We start from the raw sequence: 21,862 nt of genomic DNA on the forward strand, positions 1-21,862 counted from the left end.
AGACAATAACTTTATTTATGATACACTTTCAGCTTTACAACAGCTTTGCTCACTGTTTACATTCACATACAGCTGCATTACACCCTGCATGAAATGTAATTTTCAAAAATCCATAATGGGGGCACTTTAAAGATAGTGTGTTAATTCTGTGCCTTTTAATCCATTTATTTGTTTCTCTCAGGAACAAGAGGAGACTAAAAGTGCTACTAGCTGGCCAGAGTACTACATTGACCAGCTCAATTCAATGGCAGCTGTAAGTATGTCATTTTTAAAGACATTTCTTTGTTCTTTAATGTCTATGAACTGATGTTTTACATTTTACATTGCCATTGGACGCTGAGGCCTTAAAACACATAACATGTAATATCCATGGTTAGACATGTACATCTAAGCTAGCTAGCATGCTGTATGTGCTTCTAGTGTAAGCATGGCATCTCATTTTATTTTACAGAGGAAAACTCTGTTGGCCTTGGAGAAGGAAGAGGAGGAGGAACGCAACAAGACTATCGAAAGCCTTAAAACGGCACTGCGGACACAACCTATGAGGTCTACACATTTGTAACACAAATAGATACACACACTTTGTCTTTATCAAATATATATCAGTTATCAAAGTCCCCCAAATTTGTATTTGATCATTTCTTTAAAAAAAATATTTTATTTTGTTATGTAATGTCAAGATATTCATAAGATTTTAAATGTGGTTTCAATGCTTCTGTTCAAATTTTATTTTTAATTAATGCTTTTATTCAGCAAGGATGAATTCAGTTGATCAAAAGGGACAGCAAAGACATTTCTGATGCTACAAAAGATTTCTATTTCAAATAAATGCCATTATTTTGAACTTTCTATTCATCGGTTCTAAAAACAAATTACAGTTTACAGTTAAAAAAATATTAAGCAGCACAACTGTTTTCAGCACAACAACAAATTTTCTTAAGGAACAAATCAGCATATTAGAATGATTTCTGAAGAATCATGTGACACTGAAGACTGACATCACAAGAAAATATTACATTTTAAAATATATTCCAATAGAAAAAAACGGTATTTTAATTTGCAATAATATTACACAATAGTACTGTTCTTTCGGTATTTTTCATCAAAAATGCAACCTTTTGAGCATAAGAGAACTATTTTGTAAACAGAAAAATTTAAAACGGTTATTTTTACATTGCAATAATATTTCAAAACATCTCTTTTTTTGGTGGACTTTATATCTCAAATGTGACCCTGGACGACAAAACCAGTCTTAAGTCACTGGGGTAAATTTGTAGCAATAGCCAAAAATACATTGTATGGGTCAAAATTATCGATTTTTCTTTTATGCCAAAAATCATTAGGATATTAAGTAACGATCATGTTCCATGAAGATATTTTGTAAATTTCCTACCGTAAATATATCAAAACTTCATTTTTGATTAGTAATATGAATTGCTAAGGACTTTATTTGTACATCTTTAAAGGCGATTTTCACAATATTTAGATTTTTTTGCACCCTTAGATTCCAGATATTCAAATAGTATTTTTTTGCACCCTCAGATTCCAGATATTCAAATAGGTGTATCTCGGCCAAATATTGTCCTATCCAAACAAACCATACATCAATGGAAAGCTTATTTATTCAGATTATATATAAATCTCAATTGTGAAAAATTGACCCTTAAGACTGGTTTTGTGGTCCTGGGTCACAAATGGTCCATATTTGCTCACTAAATCAAAACAACAGCAACAAAAAATGCTTAGCTTACATTATTGCCTTCATTTGAAGATGAGGACAGCTGTCTCAAGGCAATAGTTTAACACGTCAATGATTTTTCCATTGGCAAGTACCTCACTCTGTTAATAAACAAACGCTTCCCTTATGGTGTGTGCTTTGGGGTCTAATTATGCAAATGAGATTACTTTCATCACACACATGCTCACAGACACATGAGTTTGTTTAGTGGTTCCTGCTTTTACCATTTGATCCTGGGGTCACAGATCATCAGCACTGACCTCTGCAGGGCTCGGGTCAAAGCACTCCAGCCCTCTTTGTGCCTAATAACCTTCAGGCTGCATATCAAACCATTCCAAACCATTGACAGTTTTAGGCAATTGTATTTAAAGTCTAGTGCTTTATAGGGGCTATAAATCTAGCTACCAATGTGATATATTATTTCACATTCATCACCTCCCTGTGGAGTCAATTATTTTCAGATTTACAAATTGTTTTCAGAGCCGTGGCCTAGCGGTTAACACACATGCCTGGGTTGGTGCTCATGTCGCAAATTATTGTGGGTTTGAATCCAGCCCATGTCGTGTGGCAGTCCCATGGCACCATCTTCTCCCCATAATTTCCTGTCATCTCTTCACTTTTGCCAAGAAATAAAATAAAACTTTGATCAAAAAATTAAATGTATTTTAATTTTAAATAAAAAATATTTAATTTAAATTGATATCAAAATGAATACGTTAAATATGCTACATTCTACAGCAATTCATTCATAAGAGAAAAATTTAGAAATTAGAGAAAAAGAGACGTTTTTTATTCACTATAATGACATATGATTTTTTTTTCTCTCTCTTTTGGAATAAAGGAATATATAAAAAATATATAGTTATGGAGGCCCAATCTTGCAGAAATTAAAAATAAATAAAGTTAGAAATACACACAAAAAATAATAAATTAAGGGCAAACTGATTGATCAATTGATTGATTAATTAATTAATTATTGAGTAAATATGGATTAATTCAGTACTAAATTTAATTACAAACTAATTGTATATTTTTTATACAATTAATTGATTTATTTAAAATGTCTGTGTTCCATATTAATTTCCATATATACTAGGAAATCATATGGTAACTCTGAGAAAGCATTACAAGGGGACATCTGGGAAAAATTAAAAAATGTATAAATTATGAAAACATGAATGATATGACGGCTTAAAAGTTAAAGCTTTTATTTTTTCTATCATGGCTTATGAAACTTAATACAAGTGGGGAAGATGTTTAACGAACAGCTGAATTCATTCCTCATAGGTTTGTAACACGGTTCATTGATTTGGACGGCCTGACATGCATCCTGAACTTCTTGAAGAGCATGGATTACGAGACCACCGAGTCTCAGATTCACACTTCCCTCATTGGCTGCATCAAAGCCCTGATGAACAACTCCCAGGGTCGTGCTCACGTGCTCTCTCACTCCGAGAGCATCAACATCATCGCTCAGAGTCTGGCCACCGAGAACGTCAAGACCAAAGTGGCGGTGCTGGAGATCATGGGTGCGGTGTGTTTAGTGCCAGGCGGCCACAAGAAGATTTTGGAGGCCATGTTGCACTATCAAAAGTTCTCTTGTGAGCGCACACGATTTCAGGTGGGCTAGTTTGTTTATAACCTTTAATCCAAGTATGAAAACATCAAGAGAGTCTGTATCAGGATAAATGCTAATCCCATTGTCGTCTTTTTTTTTTTGTCACAGACATTGCTGAATGATCTGGACAAAAGCACAGGGCGGTACAAGGACGAGGTCAGCCTGAAAACGGCCATTATGTCCTTCATTAACGCTGTTTTAAGCCAAGGAGCTGGCGAAGTAAGACATTTCGGCTGTTTCCACACTTTTTAATGCATTTTAATTTACTCACTGTCCAGGTCTGTGCTTTCCTCTATAAGCATCTACAAAAATAACTCTCCTATTTGCCCTTAAAGGAATAGTTCATCCCATAGTTCACCTTTTAGAGGTTGTTGTTTATAAAACCCCTCAGTTCTCTCAAGATCAGTAAGTGTTTCTTTAATGAACCTGTAGGCCAGCCTTGAGTTCCGGGTTCATTTGCGATACGAGTTCCTCATGTTGGGGATTCAGCCCATCATCGACAAACTCAGGTCACATGAAAACTCTACTTTAGACAGGTAAGGGCCACAATTGCTAACTTAAGCTTTATTAATGGAGTCTTATCAGAAAATGTGAGCATCTTGATTTTGCTGTTTCTCTTTTTTTTTGTCTCCTCAGGCATTTGGATTACTTTGAGATGCTGAGAAATGATGATGAGCTCACGTTATCCAGGCGGTTTGAGTCTGTGAGTAGATAAAAAACAAATAATAATATTTAACAAATAAATATATTGTTTACAATTAGTATTATAAAATGTAAAATTATATTATTAAATATTATTCTTTAAATAATAATATGTATTTTTAATCATATACCTTGCTATTTATTACTATTGTATGGAATTGAACTATTTATACACTTTTTTCAGATCCATATAGACACGAAGAGTGCGACACAGGTTTTTGAGCTTGTACGGAAGAAGCTGGCCCACACAGATGCATATCCGCACTATATGTCTATTCTTCACCATTGCCTGCTAATGCCTCGTGAGTGCTTACCTCATTGTTTAGAGTTTTAGTTTTTAACTAAATTATGCATAGTCATCTGGTTATTAATGCAAAAACTAGCCGGGTTAATGCCACAAATGACTTTGCAGAAATGTTTGAATCTGCACTTTGTTTTAGATAAGAGAAGTGGGAACACAGTGCAGTACTGGCTGCTCCTGGACCGCATTGTTCAACAGATGGTCCTGCAGAATGACAAAGGTCACGACCCTGACGTCACACCATTAGAAAACTTCAATGTAAAGAATGTGGTTCGAATGTGAGTTTGTCTCTTTTTTTTTTTTTTTTTTTTTTTCAATTTTTTTTTTTTTTTTTTTTTTTTTTTTTTTTTTTTAGATTTTCTTTGGCATCCATATGTTGCTGTATTGTATTTATAGTAGTTGTAGTTTTTTTATGCCCTCATTAAGTTTTTGCCAAATAAACCAAGATCTGTACTGGAGTAATGAGTTTTTCCTTAAATCACATCACTTATCCTCTTTCAGGCTTGTCAACGAGAATGAGGTGAAACAGTGGAAGGAACAGGCGGAAAAAATGCGTAAAGGTCAGCACATGTTGTCCACATTGATGTTTCTTTTACAACAGACTGTTTTTTGCATTAAGATTAAATTCTCTGTAACTGTTGATGCATTCACATCTTGTAGGAATTACCATTCTTGAATTTCATGTGACTTGACGTCATGCAAAATGACATCATGAAACCATTTTTATGTATACTTTTTAGCATTTAATAAAATGTTTATTTATATATATATATATTTAATGTTATGAAGCTCCTTTAGCTGTAATTTTAAGCATTGAATATAATGTTTGTTTATTCATTCATTCAGAATATAATTTTTTTTATTTAATAGATTTTATTTAGCAGTTTATTTGTATGCAATTTTTTCGCGTCCTCACCTGTTCATGTAGGAATTATCACTCTGATTAAACAACAATGAAAAAGTCATCAAACTTGAACATTGATTGACTTGAAAATGTATTAATTAATGACTTGACCGTCATGACATCATGCAAAATGAACCAGCATGTAGAAGTGAGTTAATGTAAAATTCAACAACAACGAGCACATGACATCTATTTGGCATTGTAAGCCTTGCCATATAACTAATCATTTCTAAAAATGAGAACATCATCAGCTCAGAATAGATTTTCTGAGTTGTCATCTCATAATTATGTTAATTCTGACACGACCTGAATGTAGCCTGTTTATTTCAGTTTGATCCAGCAGGCTGGAATGCAATGTCTTCATTGTAGAGACGTGTAACATTATGCCCTTTAACATCTTTGTCCTGTAGACCACCATGAGCTTCAACAGAAGCTGGAAAAGAAGGAGCGAGAGTGTGACGCAAAAACTCAGGAGAAGGAGGAGATGATGCAGACGCTCAACAAGATGAAAGAGAAGCTAGAAAGAGAAATGGGGGAACATAAACTAGTCAAGCTGCAGGTGTCGGAAATGACTGCCAGACTACATGACCTCAGCACGGTACGCTGATGATGTCACAAATATATACAAACAAAAACAAAAAAAACAATGTAAATGTCCTTTTTCAAAGGCAAACATTAATAACGACCCACCACTGTGCATCCCTTTTGTATTTCTAGAGACAAATAGCCAGTGTTCCTGGAGGTCCTCCCATCCCTGGCCCTCTAGGTGGGCCTCTCCTACCCCCTCCACCTGGCATGGATTACAGGGGCTGACTGGGTCATTCTGACACTCACAGAGGCTAAAATCTGTTTCTTAAGCCTCTACTTTTAATCAAGAAACACTTTGAGAAGTCTAGTGACAGAAATTGGTGTCAAAACTGTCCTAAATTTTGTCAGGTTGTCAGCATTTGTCATAGAATGTCATATGGGTAGAAGACTAGATTAAAAAAAATGTATATCCTGAAACTATTTTTATATATTGACTTTTTAAATAGTATGTTGTTTTTATTATTTATTTACATTTTAAGTTAAATACACCTATTTTGATCTGTACTTTTTAGTTTTTAATTTTATTTATTTAGATTTCTAAATTCTTTAAACTATTTCCATCTGTACTCTTTAGAATTTAATTGAATAAAATGTTATTTATATTTTTAATTTTATGAAACCATTTTTATCTATACATTTTAGCATTGAATAAAATGTTATTTATTTAGACTTTCAATGTTATGAAACCATTTTTATTACCATTTTTTTAGCATGAAATAAAATGTTTATTATTTATTTTGCAGATTTATTTATTTGCATTTTTTCCCCATCTTCTTCATCTTAGACTTATTTTTCAATTTTGCAGTGCATTTTTTACTTGAGTTTTTAGGATTAACAAAATATAGCATGTGACTTACAACATGTGATTTTGGACTGGACAATAATTGAGTTAAACATCCCACTTTCTTTCACAGAACAAGCTTGAGGGAACCGTCTGGGCAGACATTGACGACAGCAAAGTTTTCAAAATCCTAGATTTGGTGGACATTGAGAAGACCTTCTCTGCCTATCAGAGGCAACAGGTCACTAAACAATGCTTCTTTCTCTGGTTTTCATCCAAGATGATCTCACAAAGCATTCACTGTCTCTCATGCATGCTATTCATACGTTTACCCATGGTAATCCTGCATCACAGAGCATGGGGTTTGAATTAGCAGACTGTAAAATGCATTGATATCACCAGCAGTTTCCTATGAAAAGCAGACATTCGCAAACCGTCCTCATTGCGCTTGGTAAACCACACACTTAGTCTCATTATAAAGCGATTACATATATTTCTTATGGCTTTACAGTCAAATTAGAGAAGAAAAAAGAAAAAGCTAGGTTGGATACAGCTTGAAACTTCATTGACCATGTCTACGTAATCACATTTTGAAACAATGCATAAATTACTTTAAGCTGGTTTTAAAATAACTTTTTGTAGGTCTTGAAAGCATGCTTAATGCATTAAAACAGATATTCGTTAAACCTCTCCAATTTCATCAAATTCTCAAAATTGTATAGATTTAATTAAAGCATTATTGAAGCCAGATTATTATGAAAGTCATTTGTCTCAGAGTAAAAATAAATTAAAATGTAGCTTATATAATATATAATTTATCTCACACATGCAACTTTATATCTCAATTGTGACTTTATTTCTTGTATTTGCAACTTTATTTCTTAATTTCTTAATTTCTTTAATTTGTCACAGTTGCAACTTAAACTCAGACTTTATTTCTTGCAGTTGCAGCTTTTTTCCCCCGCATGATTACTATATTTCTTGTAATTCATTTTTCACAATTGCAATTTAATTTCCTGTCATTGTGATTATTTGTTGTAATTTTTCAGTACTGTGGCTTTTTTACTGTGGAGATTTCCACATTATGAACAGAAATTTTTCTAGAGAAAATTAATTTTGGCCACTATTGCAGAGCATCTAGATTTGATACAAGGTGGAGTTGGAGAGGTAGCTGGAGATGTTTAGCTGTTGTTTAGACATTAACCGGTCATCTACGATCAACTAGCATGCATCTTTCAGTGCACACACATTTACACTGCATTTACAGACTTCCCAGAAGGCTCTGCTTTCATGCACCCTCACACTCCCCATTCACCACCCCAGTAATGTCATCATGTTTTGGCATCAATTCACCAGACTACACTGTCTCTCTAACATGTGCTGCATCTTCCTTGCTTCTTGCCTGCATTCTAGGACTTCTTTATGGTCAATAACTGCAAGCAGGTAAGTGTAGTTGAACAGATCTAATAGTGTTTGCATCATCTCTACCCCACTCACTCTTTCTGTCATTCATTTTGTATCCAGACAGTATTTAAAAGTGGAAACCTAATGTGACTTTACTGATAATGTTTCTATAAACTGCACATATGCACTGTTGGTCAAAAGTTTGAAATCAGTATATTAGAATGATTTCTGAAGAATCATCTGACATTGAAGATGAGAGTAATGGCTGCTGAAAATTCTGCTTTGCATCAGAGGAAATTTTTTTTAAAATATATTAAAGGGGTCATATGATGCGATTTCAATTTTTCCTTTCTCTTTGGGCACATGTGGTTGCCGCAAGCCCGACGGACGAATTCGTCGAATCCGCTGGCTGCGCCGTTCTCAAGCCCGCCCACCTCTGCTCACTCAAGCCCACCTGCCACCGCTCACTCTAGGCCTCCGGCCTCCGCTCACTCAAGGCAGATTTGGTGGACATTGAGAAGTGTGTGACGCTGTTTCGTTGTGAAAGCAAAACTACTTTGTTTGGTCTTCCAAAAGAGGACACGATCATTTTAAATTATAATGATATTTCACAGTTTTTACTGCATTTTTGATCAAATAAAAGCAGCCATGGTGAGCATGAGAGACTTATTGCAAAAACATTCAAAAATCTCAATTATTCCAAACTTTTGACTGGCAGTGTTAGTTTGAGATTCAGAATCAGAGTGTATTGATTCTTTTATTTTAATTCAGATTTTTAAAGTTGCTCTTGAGTGAAATGTATCTCCTTTGTGACTCCGACCACAGAAGGAGGCTGAAGACGATGCGCTGAGCTCCAAGAAAGTCAAAGAGCTCTCTGTTATCGATGGCCGCCGGGCTCAGAATTGCAACATCCTTCTCTCACGGTGAGTGATGTGTCTGCCCCGGGTATGAGTTCACCTCCGGCTGATGTGTGTGTGTGTGTGTGTGTGTGTGTGGACCTCACTGACCCTCCAGATGTAATGTCATATCCTGTGGGTAAAACCTTCTGGTTCCTACACCCTGGTTTAATACTGTATCTTCCAGCTTGGTTATTGTACCACTTCCTATCAATGAATGGCATACCGCCCTTTAGTTTCTTCACGTATATACATTATGAGGTGGCTTCCTTGAATTCTGTGTAAATCAGTGCAGCATGGGCCTTTAAAAATCAACAGGAACCACGCCTCATTAATTACGAGCCTTAAAGGGTTAGTTCACCCAAAAATGAAAATTATGTAATTAATTACTCACCCTAGTGTTGTTCGAAACCCGTAAAACCTTCATTCATCTTCGGAACACAATTTAAGATATTTTTGATGAAATATGAGGGCTCTCTGACCCTCCCATAGACAGCAAGGTAACTACCACGTTCAAGGTCCAGAAAAGTACCAAGATGATCGACAAAGTAGTCTGTGTGACATCAGTGGTTCAACTGTAAAGTTACGACGGTCTTATGGGTTTGGAACAACACGAGGGTGAGTAATTAATGACAGAATTTTCATTTTTGGGTAAACTAACCCTTTAAATCATTAAAAATCATTTTTCATGCTTGACAACCTGGTTGTCATTGCCAGGAATGATATTTGACTTTCTCACACACAAGGAACCCGCAAGGATTCTGTGATTGCAGAAGCTCCACAAATTGCAGTGGTTTGGAATTTCCATATTAAAAATTGCCCGTTTATTAAATATTTTGGCTGACATTATAAGACAATTATAATGTTACAAAATATTTCTATTTCAACTAAATGTTTTTCTTCTGAACGTTCTATTCATCAAAGAATCTTGAGAATTAACGTATCATGGTTTTAAAGAAAATATTATGCAGCAAAACAGCTTTCAATTTTGATAATAAGAAATGTTTCTTGATCACCTAATCAGCATATTAGAATGAATGAATGAACACTGAACTGATAACTTTTAAAAAAAATTATTTTTAGTTAATCAATTAAATGCAGCCTTTTTGAGTGTAAGAGATGTCTTTTAAAAACATTAAAAAATCTTGCTGCCTCCAAACCTTTGAATGATAGTGTACCATATTTAAATATATTCCTTCTATCGAGTTTTTCCCAAAATCTTAGCAGAAAATGTGGAAGAATGGCCTGCTTATAGGTCCTCCATTTCCTTGGACACATTGTTTTTGCAATCATATAATTAATTTTAAAAATCAGTTCGAACAAACAAACAAATACATTAATAAAAAAAATGCTTCTTCTAACAAATCACTATTAAGATTTAGTATCCATCCCATGTATCCAGGCTTCATTTAATGAAAAGACCACATATTGATTTATTGAATATTTTTATTGGATTAATTTGGCCATTTCAAATCCCAAAGAGAGTTATTAGCATTTCTTTAGAAAAGGTTGTGCAAATTTATATTATTTAAATTCATCATGTCTCATTACCTTAATTTCATCTTCAAAGAATGTATTGTCAATTCAAACCTCAGGAAATATTTTCATTCACTTATAAGAGGATGATCAAGCCTCTCTAACTCAAAATATATGACATAATAAAGGAAAATACTACTGCGGGTCCTAGTTTTAGAACTCCCGGGTAGTTGAATATTATTCAGGGTTTGCATTTCTCCAGTTTATAGCTTTATACAGATATGACTATATAAAGTGTACGAATGAGCTGAAATTAAACAGGCTTCCATGCAGCACTTAATACTTTAATTATCCAGGGTTCCCACTGAGTTTCTCCTTCTCAGTAGTGATATTGTTCTGATAAATGTCTTTCATTATAGGATCCAATTCTTATTTTAGGTTAAATATCTCTTTGTCACCTCAGGACTACCCTTTCTGTACGAAATGAATCCCACAAAGCAAACTGTAAGTTAGTCACAGCTGCCAATCCAGACGGTGTCGGATATATGACAGCTTACTGACTGACTGCGGTTTGGCTTGGGACCCAAACACCAAAGGCTCTCGTAAAGCAAGACTCCAAACTACATGAAACAAACCAGACTAATTCCAATATTGCCAGATTCATTCCAAAATCCTCCCTGCAGATTTGTATTAATGACAGTTTATGAACGACGACATCGAGACCCCATCTTACGCACATTAACAGCTGACTTCAGCTCTGTAGATCACGGCCTGTGGTTCTATTACACTCTCATCCTCCCTAAATGGTCTCTTAGGATCTCCACAAGCACAGATTGGGGTGTAATCCATTGTACAGCCACCGAACGGACCACCCAAGCTGAGATTCACAGGGATTTAAATAGATTCGCTTCTCAAGTGGAAGCCTGTAGAGTCATTAGTGTTGGTTTAGGGATGGTGAATGTGGTGCTGGACGTCAAGGCGGTGGAGGGTGAGATGGTGGTCTGGCTGGAGGGAGATGAGACTGAGGAGTAACATATGCTCAATTGATTGCTAATTAGAGCTTAGCGATCAACTCATTGTTGACAGTTCTCAACTTTTTTCTGTGCAGTTCTTGCACAGAAATAGATCAGAAAGGACTTTACACTTCAGAAAAAAAATCAAATACCTTAAAAAAAAAAAAGGCCACATTTATTAATACATTTTGGGTTTTTTTTTTTTTTAAGAGAAATTCTTTAAGTAAGGATGCATTAAATTGATCAAAGGTGACAGTAAAGGCAAATTCTATTTCAAATAATGTTGTTCTTTTGAACTTTTTATTCATCAAAGAATCCAGAAAAAAATTTCTCACAGTTCCCACAAAAATATTAAGCCGCACAACTGTTTTCAACATTCAACATTGTTTCTTGAGCACCAAATCAGCATATTATAATGATTATAAGACTAATGACTGCTGACAATTTAGCTTTGCCATCACAGGAATAAAATTACATTTTAAAATATATTAAAAATAAAATAACATTATTTTAAATTGTAATCATTTTTCACTGTATTTACAGTTTTTATTGATCAAAAAAATGTTTTTTGAAGCTTTTGAACAGTAGGTCATGTTTTGGACTTTTAACAGAAGTGTATTTTTTCTACACTTAAAAAAAAAGTAAAAAAAAAAAAAAAAAATTTGCCTGTGCAGTAAGACAAATTAAGTCTTAATTTCTTATGCAGTGTTGCTTCTCAAGTAAATGTAAAGGAGTTTTAGATATTTTTTACTGGAAAACAAGTAAAAAAAAAAAAAAAGCTTAAAAGTTAAAGTAAAACTAAAGAAATCATTTTTTTTTGTGTGTGTGTAAATAACTAAATATCATCTAAATAAATATAGTCTGTTTTCAAGTATGAGGAAAATGCCTGTTATCTGATCAAAGTGAATTTTGTCAACGCTAACACTAGCATACAGATGGCCTCAAAGCCAACACACATGGACGAAAGGTTAAATGTGTGACTAAAACTTTGATTTTGATTTCACTGGGTCTCTAAAGGTTTGATTCATGGCATTTCACAATCATGGTAAAGTGTCTGTGACCACATGAAATGGAAAGTCTTCTGCAACTCCACAAGATTTGCTTCCCACTGTGTCTCCTGCTTATTATTTTCTGATTAAGCAATAAAGAGGGAATGTGGTTACGCTAATGACATCCTAATAATGAAGTTGGCTTGCCTCTGAATGAACTGAGGCTGCCATTATTTCATTCTTTTCCTTCCTGAGTTCAACTTCACTCACTCCTGTAAGCATGTGAACTTTGTTAGAAAGAACTCAGGGAATTGGAAGCGCTGCTTGGCACAAACACCTCGACTCGAACATGGAAAGAGCTCTGTCGCTGCTGTGGTTTGCAGTCTCTCTGGATCCTGGCTGGGGAACGAAGGCTGCTCTCCAACGCTGATCTCAGACCCGTCAAACACCTGTTCTTCTTGGCCTAAAGCACAGCTATCTCTGGATCAGATGTGCATCTATATCATTAATGTGCAATCTTGGCTGCACTGGTGGATTCAACTCTGGGCAGTTTTGACCGTCTCTGTCGGAGGGCTACTAAGAAGATCTGCCAGCACCTTCAATTTTAGGAGGAAGATATTTATCTTCCCTAGATTTTCAGCTTGTTTTACAACATACTTGTCATGGATAGCTCAAACTAATTGGTGGAAAGGCCAGGGACTCACATACGACAAACTGACCACAAATGTCATGTTACTGTTGAGACGTAACCAGTGATGATCACAGATTATGTAAAGCAGGCAAATGCTGGGTTAACTTATAGGAGTCATGCGATAATATCACTTCTTCACTCCAGTAATGATATATAGTGTTAGCCAGGAAATTCTTGGTAGCTGGAACAAACACTTGGGTTCATCATTGGGCCTCAAGATTAATAGCTCTTCTAAATAACATACATTAATTTATTTATACTATATGCCAAAGGAAAATATATGCAAGCGGAGGAAATTCCCAGCAATTTCCTTTTCTCAGTGTGATTAAATACAGTTCACTGAGTTTTCTGCTGATGTGGATCTATCACTCCGATTTCATTTGTGAATTAATTTCAAATTAATTTATTTGTCCCAGTCTGCTTGATCTGTATATCCTGTGCTTGTGTTTCAGATTGAAAGTTTCCAATGAGGAAATAAAGAGAGCCATTCTGACTATGGATGAACAGGAAGATCTGCCCAAGGACATGCTGGAGCAGGTGAGTGTGAACTGACGGGAATGTGCGGGACAGAAGGAAAAGCATTCTGGGTTTAAAACAGCTATCATGGTTAACAAACATGTATGGAAATCTGTTTCCGCTTTAGAGTAAAATATACAACAGGTAATGGTGAGTTTACAATAAGTTTAAAATAAGAAATACAGTAACATTGTGAGACAGTGTGACAGTCAGTACAGATATACAGTCATTTGTGTACAATAAAGTCCCAACTGTGCACTTGAAATTATGGAGTAAAAATGTCACAATTATGGGAAAAAAGTCACAATTGTGAGATATAAAGTTGCAGTTGTGAGAAATAAAGTAGCAATTATGGGAAAAAATTACAGTTGTGAGCTATAAAGTCACAGCTGTGAGATATGAAGTTGCAATTATGGAAAGAATTTGCATTTGTGAGATGCATAGTCACAATTATGTAGAATAAACACAATTATGGAAAAAGTCATAATTTGTGAGATATAAAGTCGCAATTATGGGAAATAATCATGGACATTCACACTTTATATTCAACATAAAGACACAATTACTAGAAATAAACAATTATGAGATACAAAGTTGCAATTATGGAAAAAAGTCACATTGTGAGTTATAAAGTTGCAATTGTGACATAAATGTAACTGTAAGAAACTAAGTTACAATTACTTTTTTTACTATAAGGCAGAAACAATTAATGTAATTAATGGTGTTTTCTTTACTGCTCCAGATGATGAAGTTTGTCCCAGAGAAGTGTGATGTGGACCTACTGGAGGAGCACAAACATGAGTTGGACCGCATGGCAAAGGCAGACCGTTTCCTCTATGAAATGAGCAGGTAGGACAGTTAATCATCATGGTGACAGTTTAAGCGGGCTGTTCATATAGGACACATTTTATTTTTTAATCATTGGTCTTTGTAAACATACACAAGTCTTTGACCACTGTGATGCATCTCGAGTAAAAAGAAGTAAAAAAAACGCATCACGAGTGTGAATGGACCCTAATTTGATTAACTTTTCCCTTTTCTCTCACAATTCTACTTTTATCATGAGGAGCTTTATTTAATTAGATAAATGTGAGGGCTTAACTAAGTTAGTCTTTGTCCATTTCAAAAATAAATGCTCCCCACTCCAAAAATGAAGACATTTTTATTAAGGAGCTCCAAAAACTTAACCTGATACCTACATTTTGCTGCACACTACCCATAAGCCCCATTGCTGATTGGCTTGGATCTTTATTTCATCTTGGGACCACGATGAGCGTCGTGCCGTTCACCTCCACAGTCCCACACAGTGGATTTCATGATGTTGGCCTAGTACATTGTATGTAAGGAATATCTCATCCGTGAAGGCCACCCACCACTGTACAGTGGCTTATTCAGATCTGTTTCGTTTTTCCACACACACACACACACACACACACACACACACACGTGGTGTCAGGGGTAAATGCGATTTTCAGCAGGAAGGAAGGAAAAGGGTTATGAATCCTGGGTGACACATTGATCTGGTCAAGCTGAGGATCCCATTCAGCATCAGTATTTTTTGTAACTAAATAAGTAAGTACTATCTCATCATAGATATGCAGCAGCCTTATGCTTTCTAGCAGAGGAGCTTAGCCAAACAAATCACAGGTGCCTTGGCTTGCTTGCTTTTTCTTCCTGTTTATGAGACCCTAGTGAGTTTTTTTCACTGCGCTGTGGCTGATGTGTTTGGAGTATAGAGGATGGAAGACAAATCTTTCCAAGAATCGACTGGGTTGTCCGATTTTAATCTCCAAGGCTGTGTTTGGCCCCTCGGCAAGTGCAGTAACCAAGGTGATGGTCCCCGACACGAGAGTGCTGAATGCAACACAGCAGCGTCAGGGTCAGATCACTGGTTCAGGCTGTTTGTTCTTTATTCAGTGGAACCATTAATGCTGTGTGTACAGATCATATGCGTTTTATTGTGCCATATGCAAGACAATAAATCTACAGCTCATTTAGAATCTATTATGGGTGATGTAGTGTGCAATCCTTTTAATGGACCTTGCTCTTATATTTAATGTACTTTCCCTTTTTCCCTTGTCCAATCCGCTATCTTTGTCCTTCCCACAGAATAAACCATTACCAGCAGAGGTTACAGTCTTTGTACTTCAAAAAGAAGTTTGCTGAGAGGATTTCAGAAATTAAACCTAAAGTTGAAGGTTCGCGCATGTGCACTTTAAATACATTTACATTGAGAAAATGTCAGTTGATTACCTTTTTAAACAGTTTTTTAAATTGATTTACTTATTTTGAAATTACTTATGAATTATTACTGTATTCAAGTGCAGAATATTCAGATTAATTAAAATGTAATGTATAATTAATATAATAAAAAGAAATTTAAAAATTATATATATATATATATATATATAAAATTATTATATATGTACAGCATTTATCAAAAGTTTGGAAACATTATGATTGACATAGTTAACTAATATTGTGAACTACTGTTGCAATTTAAGATATCTGTTTTCTTTTGTAATATATTTTAAAATGTATTTTATTCTTGGGATGCCAACCTGAATTTTCAGCAGCCATTATTCCAGTCTTCAGTGTCACATGATCCTTCAGAAATCATTCTAATATGATTTGCTGCTCAATAAACATTTATTATTATTATTATTATTATTATTATTATTAATTTTGAAAACAGATGTGCTACTTAATATTTATGCCGAAACCATGATATACTACTATTCAAATATTTGGGTGTGTGTGTGTGTGCTTATTAGAAATTAATGCTTTTGTTCAGCAAATATGCATGAAATTTATTAAAAGTGACAGTAAAAAACATTTATAATGTTACAAAAGATTCTATTTCAAATAAATAATGTTTCCACAAAATATTAAGCAGCAAAAAGTATTTGTAACATTGACAATAATAAGAACCATTATCAATAACTGAGCACTAATAATAACTGAACACCAAATATTAGACCATCATATTAGAATGAAGGATCATGTGACACTGGAGAAATGGCTGTTGAAAATTCAGCTTTGCATCACAGGAATAAATCACATTTTAAAGTATATTCAAATAAAAAATTGTTATTTCAAATTGTAATAATATTTCACAATATTACATTATCATGTCACAATTGACAGACTATTCTACAGATATTCTACTGCCTAAATTTGTCAGTGATAATGATTACAGTATAGTTCATGAACATTAAACATTTTAGGCTTGTTTTGCATTGCGTGTTTGTGTTTCACTTTGCAGCACTGACCAAGGCCTCAAAAGAGGTGCTGCACAGTAGGAATCTCAAGCAGTTGCTGGAGGTGGTGCTGGCGTTCGGCAACTACATGAACAAAGGACAGAGAGGCAATGCTTACGGCTTCAAAATCTCCTCACTCAACAAGATTGCAGACACCAAGTCCAGCATCGACAAGTGAGAAGATATATCCTGTCTATGAAAGAATAAACAAGACAGTTATTTATAGCTTTTATATTCCTACTTTTATTGTCGTCTTTGTCCCATTGCAGGAATATCACTCTCCTACACTACCTGATCACCATTCTGGAGAAGAAGTACTCTAAAGTCATGCTCTTCTCAGAGGAGCTGCAGAACGTGCCGGAAGCTGCAAAAGTAAAGTAGGTATAGCTGCGGAGTGGCTGGTGTGCGCTTCTTTCGTCAGCTTTACGATTTACAGGCCTTTAGGGTCTACTTGCGCTAAATGGATTTTGGAAATAGTTTTTGCGGTGTCACTCCCACCCACCACTGGGCCTAAATCCATGCTGTGGGTCATACAAGCTTTTGGTTACTCACATATGCAGAGCAAAACCCTAAATTATAGTTGGAGGAAATGGGGCCCTCGGCTCTCCGTGCTGAAATGTATAAGTGGAGGAGAGATACATGCATACCACCACAGCAGACAGAGTGTGAATAGAGCTCCCCTCGATGACCTCTCGAGATCTGCGTGCTGCTGTGAAGTGCGTGCCAACAAATTTAAGCCAAATTGTGAGTGATATGCTTGTTGTGACACTCTCGCCCTTTAGAAAATAGTTTCTAATTTTGAGTCATTGCCTTTAAGGGACTATCCAAATGTACAGTAGAACGGCCACTTAACTACTTTTTTAGTTGCGCCAGCGAGGCTAATGTAATCATGCTTGGTCCACAAGTGAAGTCACAACAAATTTTGCCCATGATCTAATTTAAGGGTGTAGAAAGAATGAAATAAGGGATTCTGTTTGTTTGACTCGGTCTATCAATCAGTGTCATTTATTCAGCAAATAAAAATTATGTTGCACAAGGTACAATGAGTTTGAGTGGCCAATCAGCAAGTGCCGACAGGCTTTTCCATAACAACGTCTCTGTGTACTTTGACTGTTCAGTCCGTTACAATGGCCTATTTGTGTGGAGGGAGGAATAAAGGCTGCACAGATTGAAGACAAGCGGCTATCAGTCCTGCAGCTAAGAATAGCTGAACTCTAAACAGAGCCGTTCACACACATTATATGCGGTATCTGACTAATGGAGTCACTTGAGTTTTATCACAGGGGTTAAAGTTCAGATAAATGCCTGTTATACATATCTGTGCTTCTTATCAGTGCAACTTGTTTGGATAAAAGGATAAATATGGTCATCTCGTACGGTATATGGAGATTTTAGTAACCATATAACCACATAGTTAAAAAGGGCCCATTATGTACAACTGACTGTGATTGAGAGATGTACAGTACGTATGAAAAATATTAAAATATTTAATAAATCAAACTAAAAAATATCAAATTTGTATTAATTTTCGTATTATTTTAATGGACCTGAGATAACAATAACTAATGTACTGATGTTAACAAAGATTAATAAATACTGTAATGAATGCTCATTGTTCGTTAATTTAGTTAATTTAATGCATTAACTAACATTAACTAATGGGACCTTATTGTAAAGTGTTATCAGTTTTTTATTTTATATGGCAAGTAAAATTAATTCATAAAAAAGTAAATAAAAATACATTTAAATTTAATTTATATAAAAATAGAATAATTAAAAAAAAACATTAAAATATATAATTGTTGGTAAATTTTTAATTGTTTTAATTATCTAAATTCTAAGTCATTAGTCGTATTATTAAATGAAGCATTTACAAAATAGTAGCTGTGGGGTGTCAGATACTGCAAATATTAACTAATAAATGTAAGCTTTGTCTCCAATTGCAAGCTTTCTCTCATTTAAGTATTAAATTTGAATAATATTCAATAGTTAAATATAAAAAATGTTTAAAACTGTTTCACAATATTCAGATGTTCTGATTATTGACCTTATTTTACTGAAAATATGAAAAATGTGCAGTAAAATAAGACTTTGGCATGGGATTGTGTATTTATTTTTTTTTATTTTTTTTTATGAACTCGTTCACATATTCCCAACTGATTCAACTTGCCGCTTTATGTGGCACAATTAATGTGTCCCTATGCTATAGATTTTATAGTAGACAGACTAGTATTAGTTTTTATAATTTCTCTTAACTTAATTTAAAAGGGGCACAGTTTACCCCCCTCTCCTCTAGAAAATGCATTCTTGATTACACATAAAATGACAGGGATCTCTATGATTGTGTCTTTCCAGCATGACTGAACTGGAGAAGGAGATCAATCATCTTCGTAGTGGCTTGAAGAGCGTAGAGAGCGTAAGTGCTGCATGATTCCTCTTTGTTCTCAAGCTTAAAAGCAAATCATCTAGTTTCTCTCTCTCATGCAGGAGTTAGAATTCCAGAAGAAGCGTCCTCAGGAGTACGGGGATAAGTTTGTGTCTGTAGTCAGCCAGTTCATCACAGTGGCCAGTTTCAGCTTCTCTGATGTCGAGGACTCCCTCAGTGAGGCCAAAGAACTGGTGAGTGTGTGTTGGACTGCATTTGTTTGTTTGAGTGTGTATCTTTAAGATGCACATCCTGGTGCTCAGCCTTTCCTTCAAAGGCCAGCTGGAGAAACAGGCTGCGGTCACCCTCCACGTCCTGCTGTGCGCAGAAGCTGACCTTCAACCTCTCACTGTGAACGCTTCCTATGTGGCACTTTCACTGGCCTCTGGGGCCCCCACAGGACACAGAGAGGGAACATGACATACAACTCTTATTGCTTTTGAGAGGTCCATCTGTGCAGAGCGAGGCAGACGGTTGTTAACACACACGATACACAATATCTTCCAGTCCTGTGAGGGGAAATGGGTATATATAAAATGTCAAGGTTTTCTTTTTACTTGATTTAAAGGTAAAATGCAGCAAATTCATGATATTGGGCTTTTATGACAGGATTGTGATTGTTTCAGATGTTAAAATCTCTCATAAATGGGATAGCCCACATTCAAGTTCTTAGGGTGTACTCACACTAGGTGTTTTGAACCACGTTTTGAACCGTGCGGTTCATTTAGTTGGCCCTGGCCCGGTTGGAAGAGGTGGGCCAGGGCAAAGTTCAGTTGGGCTCGGGCGCGGTACGCATGCAGTGTGAGCGCTCGGGCTCGGTTCAAGGCAACCGTGCCTAGTGTGAGTACACCGAGACCGGCACTATCGCGGGACCTAACGCAGCAGAGTGCGGCGCGGGACAACACTTGATGGGCGAGTGTGGGTGCGGGCGGGTAGAGACTCGTGTGTGCGGGATGCGGGAGAATATAAGGGCGTACTCACACTAGGCAATCTTAACCGTGCCCGAGCGCGTTTGACCCCCAAAGCCCGGTTCTAGTGTGATCGCTCCGTGCCGCGCTCGGGCGCGGTTCGTTTAGCCATCCCTGGCTCGGTTCGAAGAGGTGGGCCAGAGCGCGGTTCAGTTATATATAGATTAGTGAGTGTGAGCGCTAACCGCGCCGGAGCGCGGAACTTATGACATGTGCAGCATGATTGCGTGAACATTTCTGAGCAGCAAGAGTGATAGATCTGTAAAGCAATATATTGTGAGAGGGCCGTGTGTTACCGTGTCCCAAACGACTCAAAATAATAAACCACAAAGTTAACAAAACGATGCACTCCACTGTGCTGAGCGAGAGCGCTTCTCTGCTGTCTTCACGTGCTATCGGAAACTTCCTGTTTCCCACTTATGAAGTCGTGATTACGAGCACGTTGCATTCTTTTATGTTAAAAATAACAGTGGACAGTGGTTTGTGAATGTTAATGCTTAGCCTAAATAATTTCATCGTGAGCGCTTCATGTGAGCGCTGCTGCAGTAAGATGCCTGTTATAATTTTATTATAACATAGCATAACTTGTTTTTCTATAACAAACTAAAATATTTTCTATAAAAACGTTAAGTGGCAAATAGCTTGTTTTATATTTAATTTGATTACATTAATGTTATAAGTTGAGATTTAGGCCTACAATAAATATTTTAACTGCTACTATGTAAAAGGAATACTGCTGTAAAAAAAGCACCTTATTTGTTTAAAGTGTTTGCAAACCAAATGTTATTACACTTTTGTTCATATAGCAGTACTTTTAAATGAAAAAAATGCACAATACACTACTTTTGAATGCATTATTGAATTTTGTGCATAATGCGAAATAAGGTTTTTAAATGAATCTTTGCAAATCGACCTTTCCTAATAATGTGCTAATTAGCAAGCTTCACGATGAATGCAGCTAAAGCAAAGACTATAGAATACCCCAGACATGTCACTCGTATAGTTTTGAATGGGGAAGAATGCAACGCTCAATATGGCCGCTCAATCGCAGGAAGCCCCGCCTTCTGAATGAAAGAGCCAATCTCTAATCGGTAAAGGTCACTGCAGCTGCCGTTAGAAGTCCAGGTTGCTATAGAAACCAGTGGCGGCTCGTTGGTTTTAAAATAGAGGAGGCACACTAATTGTATTGGTCTGGGGATCCCTGCCGATTATTATTATTATTATTTTTATCATTATTTGCTTAACCACTTTAAAATGGCTTTTTGGTTGCTTTTAGTCAGAAAACGTAAAGAAAACGACACACGATTGCTATAGAAACAGTCAGTGCTCTGAGACGTGCGCTCAAGACTGCACATGCGCACTGGCTGATCTAGCCTGAAAAATAAGCATTTTATTACGCTATTTGAGCAAAAGAAACAACATTTATGACACAGTTGTTGTCAGATTTCATTGGTGATTTCAAATATGAAATTTGATCGTAAGCTTAGTGAACAGTTTTGGAGAACTTGATGTTTCCCATACAAAGTGATAGGAGCTGCACTTGCATGCCCGAGAGGCGTTTCAAAGATGGCCGCCGAGTGACATGACTTGTC

The 21,862-nt window shown here is 36.0% G+C and overlaps 1 protein-coding gene across 1 annotated transcript in view; it reads left to right on the forward strand.

The window, feature by feature from the left end:
- The window catches only part of daam1b (dishevelled associated activator of morphogenesis 1b), a 78,353-nt gene that overhangs the window by 51,797 nt on the left and 4,694 nt on the right, over positions 1–21,862 (forward strand). Inside the window, exons 4-25 of the mRNA XM_016503454.1 lie at positions 182–253; positions 452–546; positions 3,026–3,359; positions 3,465–3,575; positions 3,789–3,892; positions 3,993–4,059; positions 4,243–4,360; positions 4,499–4,637; positions 4,861–4,919; positions 5,674–5,861; positions 5,981–6,071; positions 6,160–6,194; positions 6,766–6,873; positions 8,046–8,075; positions 8,862–8,959; positions 13,554–13,638; positions 14,360–14,466; positions 15,727–15,815; positions 16,883–17,051; positions 17,147–17,254; positions 19,233–19,293; positions 19,365–19,496. Of these exons, the coding sequence (XP_016358940.1) occupies positions 182–253; positions 452–546; positions 3,026–3,359; positions 3,465–3,575; positions 3,789–3,892; positions 3,993–4,059; positions 4,243–4,360; positions 4,499–4,637; positions 4,861–4,919; positions 5,674–5,861; positions 5,981–6,071; positions 6,160–6,194; positions 6,766–6,873; positions 8,046–8,075; positions 8,862–8,959; positions 13,554–13,638; positions 14,360–14,466; positions 15,727–15,815; positions 16,883–17,051; positions 17,147–17,254; positions 19,233–19,293; positions 19,365–19,496 (2,400 nt within the window). The remainder of the gene's footprint in view (positions 1–181; positions 254–451; positions 547–3,025; positions 3,360–3,464; positions 3,576–3,788; positions 3,893–3,992; positions 4,060–4,242; positions 4,361–4,498; positions 4,638–4,860; positions 4,920–5,673; positions 5,862–5,980; positions 6,072–6,159; positions 6,195–6,765; positions 6,874–8,045; positions 8,076–8,861; positions 8,960–13,553; positions 13,639–14,359; positions 14,467–15,726; positions 15,816–16,882; positions 17,052–17,146; positions 17,255–19,232; positions 19,294–19,364; positions 19,497–21,862) is intronic.

The sequence above is a fragment of the Sinocyclocheilus anshuiensis genome, unplaced genomic scaffold, assembly GCF_001515605.1.
Source record: "Sinocyclocheilus anshuiensis isolate Anshui unplaced genomic scaffold, SAMN03320099.WGS_v1.1 scaffold1051, whole genome shotgun sequence".
In the NCBI taxonomy this organism is placed as follows: domain Eukaryota; kingdom Metazoa; phylum Chordata; class Actinopteri; order Cypriniformes; family Cyprinidae; genus Sinocyclocheilus; species Sinocyclocheilus anshuiensis.